General features: G+C 42.6%; 2 protein-coding genes across 6 annotated transcripts in view; one reads left to right on the forward strand and one right to left on the reverse strand.

Moving 5' to 3' along the window:
- The window catches only part of Lctl (lactase like), a 59,504-nt gene that overhangs the window by 16,095 nt on the left and 30,957 nt on the right, over positions 1-12,452 (forward strand). For 3 of the 4 annotated variants that reach the window (XM_006971432.3, XM_042281102.2, XM_042281107.2), the window contains 5 exons: positions 1,146-1,420; positions 2,448-2,574; positions 2,739-2,938; positions 4,333-4,396; positions 8,622-8,756. In XM_006971432.3, the coding sequence (XP_006971494.2) occupies positions 1,146-1,420; positions 2,448-2,574; positions 2,739-2,938; positions 4,333-4,396; positions 8,622-8,737 (782 nt within the window). In that variant the 3' untranslated portion in view covers positions 8,738-8,756. Of the gene's footprint in view, positions 1-1,145; positions 1,421-2,447; positions 2,575-2,738; positions 2,939-4,332; positions 4,397-8,621; positions 8,757-12,452 lie in introns of those variants that run through there. The other variant, XR_013052787.1, reaches the window with a different exon arrangement.
- The window catches only part of Zwilch (zwilch kinetochore protein), a 34,249-nt gene continuing 30,535 nt past the window's right edge, over positions 8,739-12,452 (reverse strand). The window contains exons 17-19 of one of the 2 annotated variants that reach the window (XM_006971433.4): positions 11,517-11,629; positions 10,128-10,239; positions 8,739-8,873 (exon numbers count right to left, since the gene is read on the reverse strand). In XM_006971433.4, the coding sequence (XP_006971495.3) occupies positions 10,151-10,239; positions 11,517-11,629 (202 nt within the window). In that variant the 3' untranslated portion in view covers positions 8,739-8,873; positions 10,128-10,150. The remainder of the gene's footprint in view (positions 8,874-10,127; positions 10,240-11,516; positions 11,630-12,452) is intronic. The other variant, XR_006074172.2, reaches the window with a different exon arrangement.

Below are 12,452 nucleotides of genomic sequence, written 5' to 3' on the forward strand. Positions count from 1 at the left end.
AGGAAAACATCCATGACTCTCCTACCACCACTGGGCTTCCAGTTCCCTTCTAGGAGCCCACATTACCAGTGCTTCAATGTAAGGAACAATACAACCCTGCTTTTTTCAGACAGCTAAGGAGCTGTCCATATACCACTCACCATTAGTGAGTGAAAATATTCCATTCTTTGGCTGCTAGGGGTCCAATCCAGGGCCCTGTACATGCCTGTCAAGTACTCTACTACTAAACTACACTCCTAGCTACAAATAGTTAGTAATATTACATTTTGAAACTTTTTTGATAGAGCCTAGGGAGATGACTCAGCAGTTAAGAGAACTTGCTGCTTCTAGAGGACCAGGGTTCAGCTCCCAGCATCCACAGCTCATGTTAACTCCAGCTCCAGAGGAGCCAACATCTGCTTCTGATCTCAGCAGGCACTGTACTCATGTGGACACACACATAAACATACATATAATAAAAGCAAAATAAATCTTTAAAAGATAAATTTAGATGATGTTCAAATGTCACAATTCCAGTTTGAAAGGCCAAGGGTGTATTTTCTATGCATCTAGATCTTTTCTTTTTTTTTTTGTTTTTTTTTTGTTTTTTTCCGGAGCTAAGGACCGAACTCAGGGCCTTGAGCTTGCTAGGCAAGCACTCTACCACTGATCTAAATCCCCAACCCCTCTTTTTTTTTTTTTTTTTTTTTGAGACAGGGTTTCTCTGTGTAACAGCCCTGGCTGGCCTGGAACTCAGAGAGACCCATCTGCCTCTGCCTCCCTAGTGCTGCTATTAAAGGCATGCACCATACCCAGCTGCAGCTGGATTCTTTAAAGCTCAGCTTTTTAAAACAGATTTTATTTTTGTACGAATGCTTGTCTGATTGTATATATGTGCACCATGCATGCACCTTGTGCCTTTGGATGTCAGAAGAGGGTGTTGGACCTCCTAGAATTGGAGTTATGGCCAGTTGTGAGCTGCCATGTGGGTGCTGAGAGCGGACCCTGGGTCCTTGGCAAGAGCAGTAATGCTCTTTTGTGCAGAGTCACTGCTCCAGCTCCAAAGCCCAGCTTATACACCACCGTTTGAGCAGCACTGTGTGGGACAAATGCAAAATGACTGTGACGAGTAAGACCTGGTTAATTCTCACATTCTCTCCTGCCAGGAACAAAGAGTGCAGAGCAAGGCCTGGAGATGTCGAGGTTGCCCACCTTCTCCCTTCAGGAGAAGAGCTACATTAAAGGCACATCTGACTTCCTGGGACTGGGCCACTTCACCACTCGATACATCACTCAAAGGAAATACCCCTCCCACCAGGGGCCCAGCTACCAGAATGACCGTGACTTAGTAGAACTTGTGGACCCTAACTGGCCAGATATGGGGTCTTCGTGGCTCTATTATGTGCCATGGGGATTCAGGAGGCTTCTCAACTTTGCCCAGGTACTTATCCCATCAAGCTGTGTCCCATCTGAGACTTTCAGACCTGAGTTTTGTCTCTTCCAGCAAACACTCAGGTGACTAGATAGGAAAACTGATCAAACACTAGGTATGGAGGCACATGACTACAAGCCCAGCCCTTGGGAGGCTGGCTGCAGGAAGGTCAGGAATTTAGTCAGCCTCTACACAATGCATACTGAGCTCAAGGCCAGTCTGAACTGCATGAGACTCCACCTCCAACAAAGAAAAACAGCTCAAAACAACAACAAAAAGGTTAATAAGCCAGTAAATCCAGTCCCCTGCACTTTACCATCTCTACACATAGGCCTTGCAGACTGATGCTTGTGTAAACACCCACTCCCAATTACAGTGGAAAATCTGACATTTCATCTCTGTGCACCAGTTACAAGGGGAGCTGGTACCCACAGCGGTTAGCAGAGGGAAGCAGTTACAGAAAGTTGTGAGCTGCCATGTTTGTGCTGGGGACTGACCCTGGATCCTCTGGAAAACAGCTCTGAGTCATCTCTATAGCCCCTAGCCCAAATGTTTTAATTTGCCCTTCGATAACTTCATACGTGTATGTGCTGCATTTTGATCACGTCCACCTTCCATTAACTCTTCTCCCCACCCCCACTCCTGCTTCGCCCACTTCTTCCCAACAAATTTGCCTCCTACTTTATGTCTTTGTGACCCATTGAGTTCAACTGGGGGTGCTTACATGCACACGGGTAAGAGGCTATTTACTGAAGTATTTACTCTCACCGAGGACAAATAACTGGTAAACACCACGCAAGAAAATGACTGCTCCTCTTTCAGGTACATTTAATCCTTTTAAGGCCCACCTAATTTGAAATGGAATTTATGGGCAAGATAAGACCTGAAGTGCATTTTCCCAAATAAGGTCAATTTATTGAGAACTATATTCGTCCACATCAACTCACCTGCCCACACTCATCTCTCAATAAATGTGACTTGACACCGATACCGATTAAGTGTGTGATACCTACTAAGAGCTAACATGCACTTTCAGACTCAATATGGCGACCCTCCCATATACGTAACAGAAAACGGAGCATCTCAAAAGTTACACTGCACTCAATTCTGTGATGAGTGGAGAATTCAGTACCTCAAAGGGTACATAAATGAAATGTTAAAAGGTAAGATAAAACAGATTTATCTTATTGTTTTTCTATTTAGACAAAATTCAAACTATCATCTACTATCAACTAAAACTTGCTTCTAAATCTCAGAAACAACTCAATACTATCTAGGTACTTCTAAGCAAATGAAATGTATTAAAAATGGAATCATGTCTTCACAGCTATAAATGATGGTGTGAATATAAAAGGGTATACTTCCTGGTCTCTGTTGGATAAGTTTGAATGGGAGAAAGGCTATGCAGATAGATATGGATTCTACTATGTTGAATTCAATGTGAGAAACAAGCCTCGCTACCCCAAGGCTTCAGTTCAGTATTACAAGGAGATCATCACAGCCAACGGGTTTCCAAACCCACGAGAGGTAGGGCTAACTTCCCATGACATTTGTTCCGTTCTTACAAGAACTAATAACTGAGACCCGGCACCACACCTCTCCTCCTCCTTCTAAGGAAGAGGATGGGGAACATGGCCTCCCCTGCCTCTTACCACCCCTCCTTAGGATGGAGTAAGCACACCTCAAGATTTCGTCCCTTGCAGCCAGAGCATCAGGGTGACAAGAGTCCTGTCTGTAGTAGGTTCTAACAGAGCAAATCAATAAAGGTTTCAATTGTTTCCTGGGTTGTTGGACCAGGGATTGGCCCTGGTTTTACATATGACGGGCAGGGCTTCTACCACTGAGCTCCAGCTCCAATGCTGCTGCTTTTCCCCCAGCTACCCCTTTGGGTTTTTATTTGCATCTAGAACATGCAAACAGGAAGACAAAAAAAAAAAAAATGTTCAGATGGGAATTCTGGTGATTTAAAAATGTTACCCTGATGCAAACAAATACTACCCACTCTTCAATATGTAACAAGTCCTGTGAGTCAAATGTAGGACTATATCTTTTCCGCCCAATGGCAGAGATGCACTGCCTCCAAGGCAAGACTAAAGAGAAACAAACTTTGAGATTTGAAAACCTATCAACCAGGGAGTCTTGTTCAGCTGTCAGCACGACTGCCTGCACCTCCTAGGTCCAGGGATCCAACACCCTCTTCTGGCCTCCAAGGGCAGACACAGGCACATTACAAAAAAATTAAAATCTTAGAACAAACAAACTACCAAATAGTTCTAATAACCTACAAATTTCCCATCAGCTCTACCTTGTCTGTCTGTAACTGCATCTACAAGCATGGACTATAAGTAATGTTTTAATAAAAAATTAGGGGTTGGGGATTTAGCTCAGTGGGTGAGTGCTTACCTAGGAAGCACAAGGCCCTGGGTTTGGTCCTCAGTTCCAAGAAAAAAATTAAAAACAAATCTGACTTCCTTGCTAGAATTGCTTCAAAGTGAATCCAGTGGGCCTAGAGGTCAGTGACTACTGCCCTGAGCTCTTCACTCTGTCAGTACTATAGTCAATACACCTAAAGCTGGGGTGTATCTCAAGGTCACCTTCAGCTACACAGCCAGTTTGTGGCCAGTCTACAATGAGATCTTCTCAAAAAAAATTAGTAAAATCCAAACTGTTTGTCTTGGTGAGACTGAAGAGCTGTTAAAGGCTCTTGCTGCCAAGCCTGGCAACCTAAGTCTGATCCCTTGGCCCCAAGCGTTAGGGGAGAACTGACTTCTGCAAGTTGTCCTCTGACTTCCACTTGTATATACATGTACACACACATACAAATGCATATTAATTTAAAAAATTCCTTCATTTATTCTAAAAACAATTTCAAACATAGAAAAACATAAGGCATCCTTGCTTATTGAGTGTGTTTTTATTAGGTGGAAAGCTGGCGTCTCAACGCTTTGGAAACTTGCTCCATCAACAACCAGATGCTTGCCACAGGTGAGGACATTCTTTTCTTTGATAACGATGTAATTTTACATGTGATGGCATTACCAAAAGTCTCAAAATGATCTACCTAATATCAATATTCCCAACCACTTATGACTAAAAATGTCTTTTTCTTTAATGCTAATTTTTGTCTTACAAGCATTTTTAAAGTTTTATTTTTGGATGCTAGGACTACTAGAAGGCAGGCTTTTGTACACACTAAGCAAGCTAAACTCCCAGCCTCCACCTCCCTCCCTCCCTAACTACCTACCCACCCTCCCACCACTCACCTAGATATACACACTGAAGCAAACATGGGCTACATGAATTCCAGACTAATGTGGGCTAGAGACTCTACCTAAAAAAACAACAGCAGCAACAAAAAACAAAGCAAAACAAATTATGTGACAGAAGGAGAAAGCATGTAGGCGTATATGAGAAATGGGGGAGGGCAGACTTCTTCTGTATGTGGACCTTTGTGTGCAGGCCAGAGGACAACCTAGTGTTACACACAGGAACTTCAATCACCTCTTGGAGAATAAGTTTCTCACAGGCCTGGAGCTCATCAATTAAGTCTACTGGCTAGCCACTAGCTCTGGTCTCTTCCTGTCTCTACTTCCCTGTCTCTGGAGGATTCCAAGTACACTGCATTTTATCATTTTTATGTGGGTTCTAGAGGTCAAACAAGGCAAGCACTTTCCTGACTGAGCCATTCCCCATTCCCCCCCCCCCCAAAAAAAAAAACGATTTCAAGAACTCTAGTCATTCTTTTTGAATTATACTGTAAATTTATGTGCCTACCAGTTTTGCTAAAATGAGATTGTGGAAGAGGAAAAACCAGCCATTATCAACTGGAATGAAGAAAAGCAAAACACAGGTCTTATATTAATTAAGCAAGTAATTTTTGTGTGTGGCATTGCTAGGGATTGAACGTAGACCTTCAAAACCACTAAGTGCTCTACTACTGAGCTATATCCCTATCCTTTTTACTTTGTCTTTTTAAACTTCAACTGTATTTATTGCTAGTGTGTGTGTGTGTGTGTGTGTGTGTGTGTGTGTGTGGTGTGTAAGAGCATGTGAGGCACTCAGAGGACAAGAGTGTGGTGTTCTCTCCTTCCATCTCTACATGGGTTATAGGGATTGAGCTCGGGTGGTCAGGCTTGGGTGGCCTGACCTTTACTCACTAAGTTATCTTATCAGCCCTACTTAAAATTTTTTTTTACAGCCAAGCGGCGGTGGTGGTGCACACCTTTGATCCCAGCAGAGCCAGGTGGATCTTTGTAAGTTCAAGGCCAGCCTGGTCTACAGAGTAAGATCCAGGACAGGCACCAAAACTACACAGTGGAAACCCTGTCTCGAAAAAAAAATTTTTTTTTCTTTTTAATGTGAATGGGTGTTTTGTCTGCATGTATGTCTGTGTATCATGTGCATGTCTGATACCCAAGGAGGATAGAAGATGGTGTCAGATCCCCTGGAACTAGTGACAGTGATGAGCTGTCATGTGGAGCAAGGAATCAAGCACGGTCCTCTGGGAGAGCTGCCGGTACTCTTAACCACTGAGCCGTCTCTCCAGCCCTGGCCCTGCTTTTGAGACAGTTTCACTAACTTGTCTGGGATGACTTGTTTTCCCCCCTTTGTTTGGCTGGCCTTGAACTCACAGAGATCCGCCTGCCTCTGCCTCTGCCTCCTGAGTGCTGGGATAAAGGCGTGCGCCACCACTGCCCAGCTGTAGGATGACTTTAAACTAAGTAGTCCAGATAGGCCTTGAACTTGTGATCCTCCTACTCTTGCCTCCCAAAGATTACAGGCTTGCAAGAGATCTTCTGTGGGGCGTTTACCCACCACCCCCACAGTTCCCCAGAGTTTTCTTGAGTGTGAGCAGCAGGAAATATTAGATAGAAGGATTTATATAGCGGAGATAAACAGATAGAAAATAAAGGATAGCCTCGAGAGGGCCTGGAACCTATTCCAACGAGCCCTGATTGTCTCTGCCCCAGGGTTTTTATAGAGATGCCAAGGGGTGGAGCAAAAGACCTCCTCCCCCAGCACAGCCAAGTGCAGATCATCTCAGACACCTGCACTCAGGCCCATGGTCCTAATCATCCTCTATGTGGACCTGCTGGGTAAAGCCACAAGGAACCCGAGAACGGGCTCCCACAATCTTCAGCAAATAATTATTCAGTACCCCCCAATATGTGAGGGTTATTTTAAGCCTCAAAGATAACAACAATGAACAAAGTACTGTCCCTACTTTAAAAGGCATCATTCCCTCCCACCTTTTTTTTTTTTTTTTTTTTTTTTTTTTTTTTTTTGTAAAGTTTTTTGAGCCTTGGTTCTCCTGGAACTCACTCTGTAGACCAGACTGGCCTTGAACTCACAGATCCCAGATCTGCCTGCCTCTGCCTCCTGGGGGCTGAGCCACCATCACTGGGCTAGAAAGGTATCATTTCTTATGCAATGGGATCTAAAAAGATTCAAAATACAGAATATCACCAATGTTTCTGAAATCCATTTTTCTGCATAATCAAAAAAATACACTTCCTATTTTAATATCATCCTTTAATGTGGGATCAAAGCAGGTGGTGTAGAAATCCTCTCAATGAACTAGTATATGACCATGCACCAGCATCCCCATTCCTAAATAACCAGGCCATGCAAATGGATGGAACTAGAAAAAATCATCCTGAGTGAGGTAACCCAAACCCAGAAGGACAAACATGGTATGTACTCACTCATAAGTGGATTCTAGATATAAAGCAAAGAACAATCAGACTGCAACCCACAGAATCATGGAGGCTACATAGCAGGGGAGGACCCTAGGATGACTGTGGCTTAGAATACGTTTTGGTTTTACTCAATTACTGAGCAAGCCTCAATGAAACATTTCACTATTAAGATAAGAATTTATATTGTATCAAGCTGATAATAGAAAAATAAACAAATAAATAAATAAAAAAAACAACCAGGCTGTGTAAACCATAGTCCACCAAATCAAAGTAAGTGTAACATGCTATAATGCAGGACTTGCTGACAAGACTGAGTACATGAGAACATAGCCATGCCTGTTTATTTCAGTCCAGGGTGCTCAGTAGACAAATCAAAGCGGGTTACATGAAGGTCTCCTACTGGATTGATGCACATACCTCTTAGCTCTTTAATCCACACAAGAATTGTCAAATAATTGTTTAAGTTTTTAATGAATTTTTGTGTCAACAAAGAAAATGAGCTTAAGAATTATCATTAGCAATTGTAATATAGACATTCCTACATCTCTTAAGGGTATATAAGATATATCAAGAATAACAAACTCAAAAAGCTAGAAATGATTCCAGTGGATTCTTTCTTTCTTTATTTTTTTCTTTTGAGACAGGGTTTCTCTTTGTAGCCTTGGCTGTCCTGGAACTCCGTCTGTAGACCACGCTTGCTTCTGCCTCTCCAGTGCTGAACTAAAGGCATGCACCACCACAGCCAGCCAAAAGGGTTCTTTTACAAGTTCCTCAGTAAAAATCCAGAGGATCCATGGAATATGGATGCTAATATTTTCAAATTAATGCCAGCATAAATATTATCCATACTTAGGCTCACAGAAGTTCCAGTGAAAGAACCAAATCTAGGCATTCCCAGATTTTGTGACACTTCCAGCTCTCATGTAAGTTTTCTGTGATGGTAGGGATTCCCCAGCGCTGTGTACCCAAGTGAACGCTCCGCCTCGGCACTATGCCCCCAGAACACCATTTCAAAATAGGTTTGAGCTGGGCGGTGGTGGCGCACGCCTTTAATCCCAACACTCGGGAGGCAGAGCCAGGTGGATCTCTGTGAATTCCAGGAAAGGCGCAAAGCTACACAGAGAAACCCTGTCTCGAAAAACCAAAAGAAAAACAAAACAAAACAAAATCAAAATAGGTTTGATTTACTAGCTTGGTTCCTTTTTTAAAAAATGGGGACAATTAGATACCACAGTGGTAAACTGGGTGGTGGTGGCGGCGGCGGCGGCGGCGGCGGCGGCGGCGGCGGCGGCGGCGGCGGCGGCGGCGGCGGCGGCGGCGCACACCTTTAGTCCCAGCACTTGGGAGGCAGAAGCAGGCGGATCTGTGAGCCGGAGGTCAGTCTGGTCTACAGAGTTCCTCCCCCACAAAAATATAAAAACAAAAACAAAAAATCCACAGTGGTACCTCTTCTCTAGTTTTTGCTTCAAAACAAAATTCACTTCTGGTGGAATGTTCTCTGTCCATTTCAGAGCCCTTGCTTAGGCACATGCACGTGGCTTCGGAGATTGTGGTACCCACAGTCTGTGCCCTCTCCATCCTCATTGCTGCCCTGCTGCTAACACTCCTCCTCAGGAGCCACAGCTGAGATGGGATCTCATCTCCACCTTCATCTTTCAGAGAATCTTCAGGATCACACTTCTTTTCTGCTTCAAAAACTTATGTAATGTCTATTTTTTAGGCTCTGAAAATTACCTTTCTCCCGGCTTCTTTTTTGGTTTGTGCTGGAATTTAAGAATCAGAAAATAAAAATAAGCATAAATAAAATGAAAGTGACCTGTAATCTCAACTGTCTTGAAGTCAGTGTTAATATTTTGCTATAAGTCATGTACATATTTCATTTTTCAAAATTAGGAATATAGTGTATAGTTTTGTAACTTGGATTATTTTTCACTTATCTGGAAAGATTACATATGACTGTCACCCAAGCACTGCCCTCTACCATCAATCTAAAATCCTTTCAGGCTGTAGATTATTAGCTAAGCAGGAAGGCAGCAAGTAAACGGGAACATGTCTGTGCCGAGGGAGACTATGTATGGCAGTCACTGCCACAGCCAGCAAAGAGACACTGAAATATCAAACTGTGATGCTAAACCAAACATCCCCAGGGAACAAAGGTTTCTGTTTTTGTTTTTCTCTGTAATTTAAATAAAAGCCAGGCAAGGTAGTCCACACATTTAATATCAGAACTCAGGAGACAGAGGCAGGCAGATGTCTCTGAGTTTGAGGCCAGCCTGGTCTACACAAGTGAGCTCCAGGAAAGACAGAACTACACAGAAAGACCCTGTCTTAAAGTCTCTTTATTTTTAACTATGATAAAAATTAATCTCCATTTATTAGAGGGCAAATGGGGCTTAAGAGGGAATGGTAACGTCAGGCATTTTACTCACTATTTGGTCTGGTGGGCAAGGTACTGCACACCTTTAATCTCAGCACTTTCATCCCAGGCTCTCTGTGTTTCAGGTCAGCCTGGTCTATACTATGAATTCCAGGTCAGCTAGGGATATGCAGTGAGATCATCTCAAACACACACAGCCTGGTGGTGCTTACTTTTCGATTTTAAAAATCAAAGTACAGTTTTTTTAAAAGGTGTTTATATTTGGGGCTCAATGAGATTGAGCTGAGGAAAACTGTTCATTAACAAAACTGCTTTTAATGTCCAGTTGGGGTCTATTTATGATTTTTCTCTTTTATCAATGATTTTGAAATTGAACTCTTCAGATTTCAAATGCAAAGATATTACCACTCAAAAATCATTTTCATTTCTCCGACTCTAGAGTTAGACAGACATATTGAGTGGCCAACAAAAGGTACAAAGGAATAGAGACTTTCAAAGTCAAGTAATAACTGGTAGGCCACTCAGGGCATGACAGGTGAACAACTGTATTCCTGATCTGTAGATATAATATTGACAATGTAAAAATAGCTCAAACACAGGCACTCAACACATCACAACATATATGAGAGAACACAGATACCTTGCAGGGACCCTCAGCACATGTTACTTGAAGTGCACCTGGCTGCAGGTAACCATGTTAACGAAAGCAGCCCTTTCTTCCAGACTACCATTCAGTGTCAACTCAGACAAATCTGTAAGTAGAAAGACAAGGAGGGCAGTCAGAACGGCTTCACTCATGTACGGCGCTGACTTCACTACAACATGGCAGATGGGAAGGCGCGTGGAGGGCACCTGTCTTCCATTGGAAAAGAATCTAAGAATCTATGTGGCAAAACTAAGCCAGGGCAATTGTTTCTACAGTACACCCTCCTTTTAAGTCATGATTAGACAACCTAACATTTAAAACAGCTAAAAATAGAATGAAAAAAAAAAAAAAAAAAAAACAAAGAAAGGAAGGAGGGAGGAAGGAAAAAAAAAGAAAGAAAAAGAGAGGGAGGGAAGGAGGAAGGAAGAAAGAAAAAAGAAAGGAAGGATGGAAATAAAAAGGAAGGAAGGATGGAAGGGAGGGAGGGAGGGAGGGCGAGCTCCCTTGGGAAGCAATTACATTGATTTCTGTGTCACCACTTAAGGCTCAACTGGATTTTCTGAATCCTGATATAACATAATTTCAGAGAAGAAATTCTTAGGATGTAGTTTTTTTTTTTTTTTTTTTTTTTTTTTTTTTTAAAGATAGGGTTTCTCTGCGTAGCTCTGGCTGTCCTGGTCACTTTGTAGACCAGGTTGGCCTTGAACTCACAGAGATCCACCAGCCTCTGCCTCCTGAGTGCTGGGATTAAAGGTGTGTGCCACCACTGTTCAGCACCTTAAGTTGCTTTTATTAGGGTATTTTATCACAGCAAAATAAAGAAACTAAGACAGTATCAACCAGAAAGATAAAACTATTTGTATTCTTACCAGTGGCTGATTAAGGCAGCTGAAATCTTCTATTCTGTCAGGAAACTGTCAGATTCATTTTCAGATAATCTTTGTAATATTTGAATGTGACCACTGAAGGTCCATCACAATCAGTTTGCATGGAGGTAAGGGTTTCAAAGGTGCTTCCTGAAGAAGCTAGAGGGCCAGCCAACTACACAAAGAGCTAACAGACTGATATGGGCAGTGTCTGACAGAATACCAGAAATGGCAACCCTATTCTAGCTGCAGAGAGTGCACTAGGGAAGAAGCATCACCATGGTTACAGCATAAAGCGTGAGCTAATACTTCCATCTCATCACTGTCCCTACTTCTTGCCCTCACTCAGTAAAGCTCTTTTATCCAGGATAATAAGGACAAGCACTTGTTAGTGATTACTAGACTCACACTGGCAGTCAGATTTTCCTTTAAAGTATGTTTCCTACCTACAGTTCAGGAAAAGACCTGTACAATGATTCCTCCCAGAAAGACTTAACTGACTACCAGTCATCTTTACCAGGCTTGTGAAAACTGGAATGATCTAGAGGGGAGCTTTCACTCAGCTGCCACACTGTTTTCACCTTCTTCTGACTACTGCTTATTTCCACTCTCCATTTCTGTGGCTTCTCACTAAAGAAAAAAACAAAACAAAACAAAAATAAATAAACTACCAGTGACCAACTAACAGCTATTACCTTCCTCCCTTCTAGTCACTTAGGGAAATCCTTTTGTGACAACCACTGAGGGATATAAATAGTACATAATGCGAGCCCCGGAGAAGTACAGTCAAGAGACTGGGACAGACAAGAACATATACACATTTCAAAGAAAAACAATTTTGTTGTTGCTGTTGATGATTTGTTTTTTTCAAGACAGGATTTCTCTATGTAGCCCTGGCTGTCCTGGAACTCGATCTGTAGATCAGGCTGGTCTCGAACTCAGAGAACTGCCTATCTCTGCCTCTCTAGTGCTGAGATTTAAGGCATGCACCACTACTGCCCAGCAGAGAAACAAATCTTTAAAAAGGCAGTAATAGACTGGAGCTGGAGAGATGGCTCAGCAGTTAAGAGCACTGGCTGCTCTTCCAGAGAACCCGGGGTTCAATTCCCAGCACCACAAGGCAGCTCACAACCGTCTCTAACTCCTTTTCCAGGGCTTCTGACACCCTCACATAGGTATACATGCAGGCAAAACACTAATGAACACAAAATAGAAGTAAGTTATATTTTATATATATATAAAGCAGTAATAGAGAAACACCGTGTAAGCCAAGTGTTGTGTTATATGCAGTAATTCTAGCACGTGAGAGGCTGAGGCAGGAGAATCACAAGTTTAAGGCCAGCATGAGCTACAGTGAGACCCTACTTCTATCTCCCTATTTTCCTCCAAAGAAATAACAGTGTGTGTGTGTGTGTGTGTGTGTGTGTGTGTGTGTGTAAGGGTTAACTCAAGA

The sequence above is a fragment of the Peromyscus maniculatus genome, chromosome 7 (assembly GCF_049852395.1).
Source record: "Peromyscus maniculatus bairdii isolate BWxNUB_F1_BW_parent chromosome 7, HU_Pman_BW_mat_3.1, whole genome shotgun sequence".
NCBI classification, from domain to species: domain Eukaryota; kingdom Metazoa; phylum Chordata; class Mammalia; order Rodentia; family Cricetidae; genus Peromyscus; species Peromyscus maniculatus.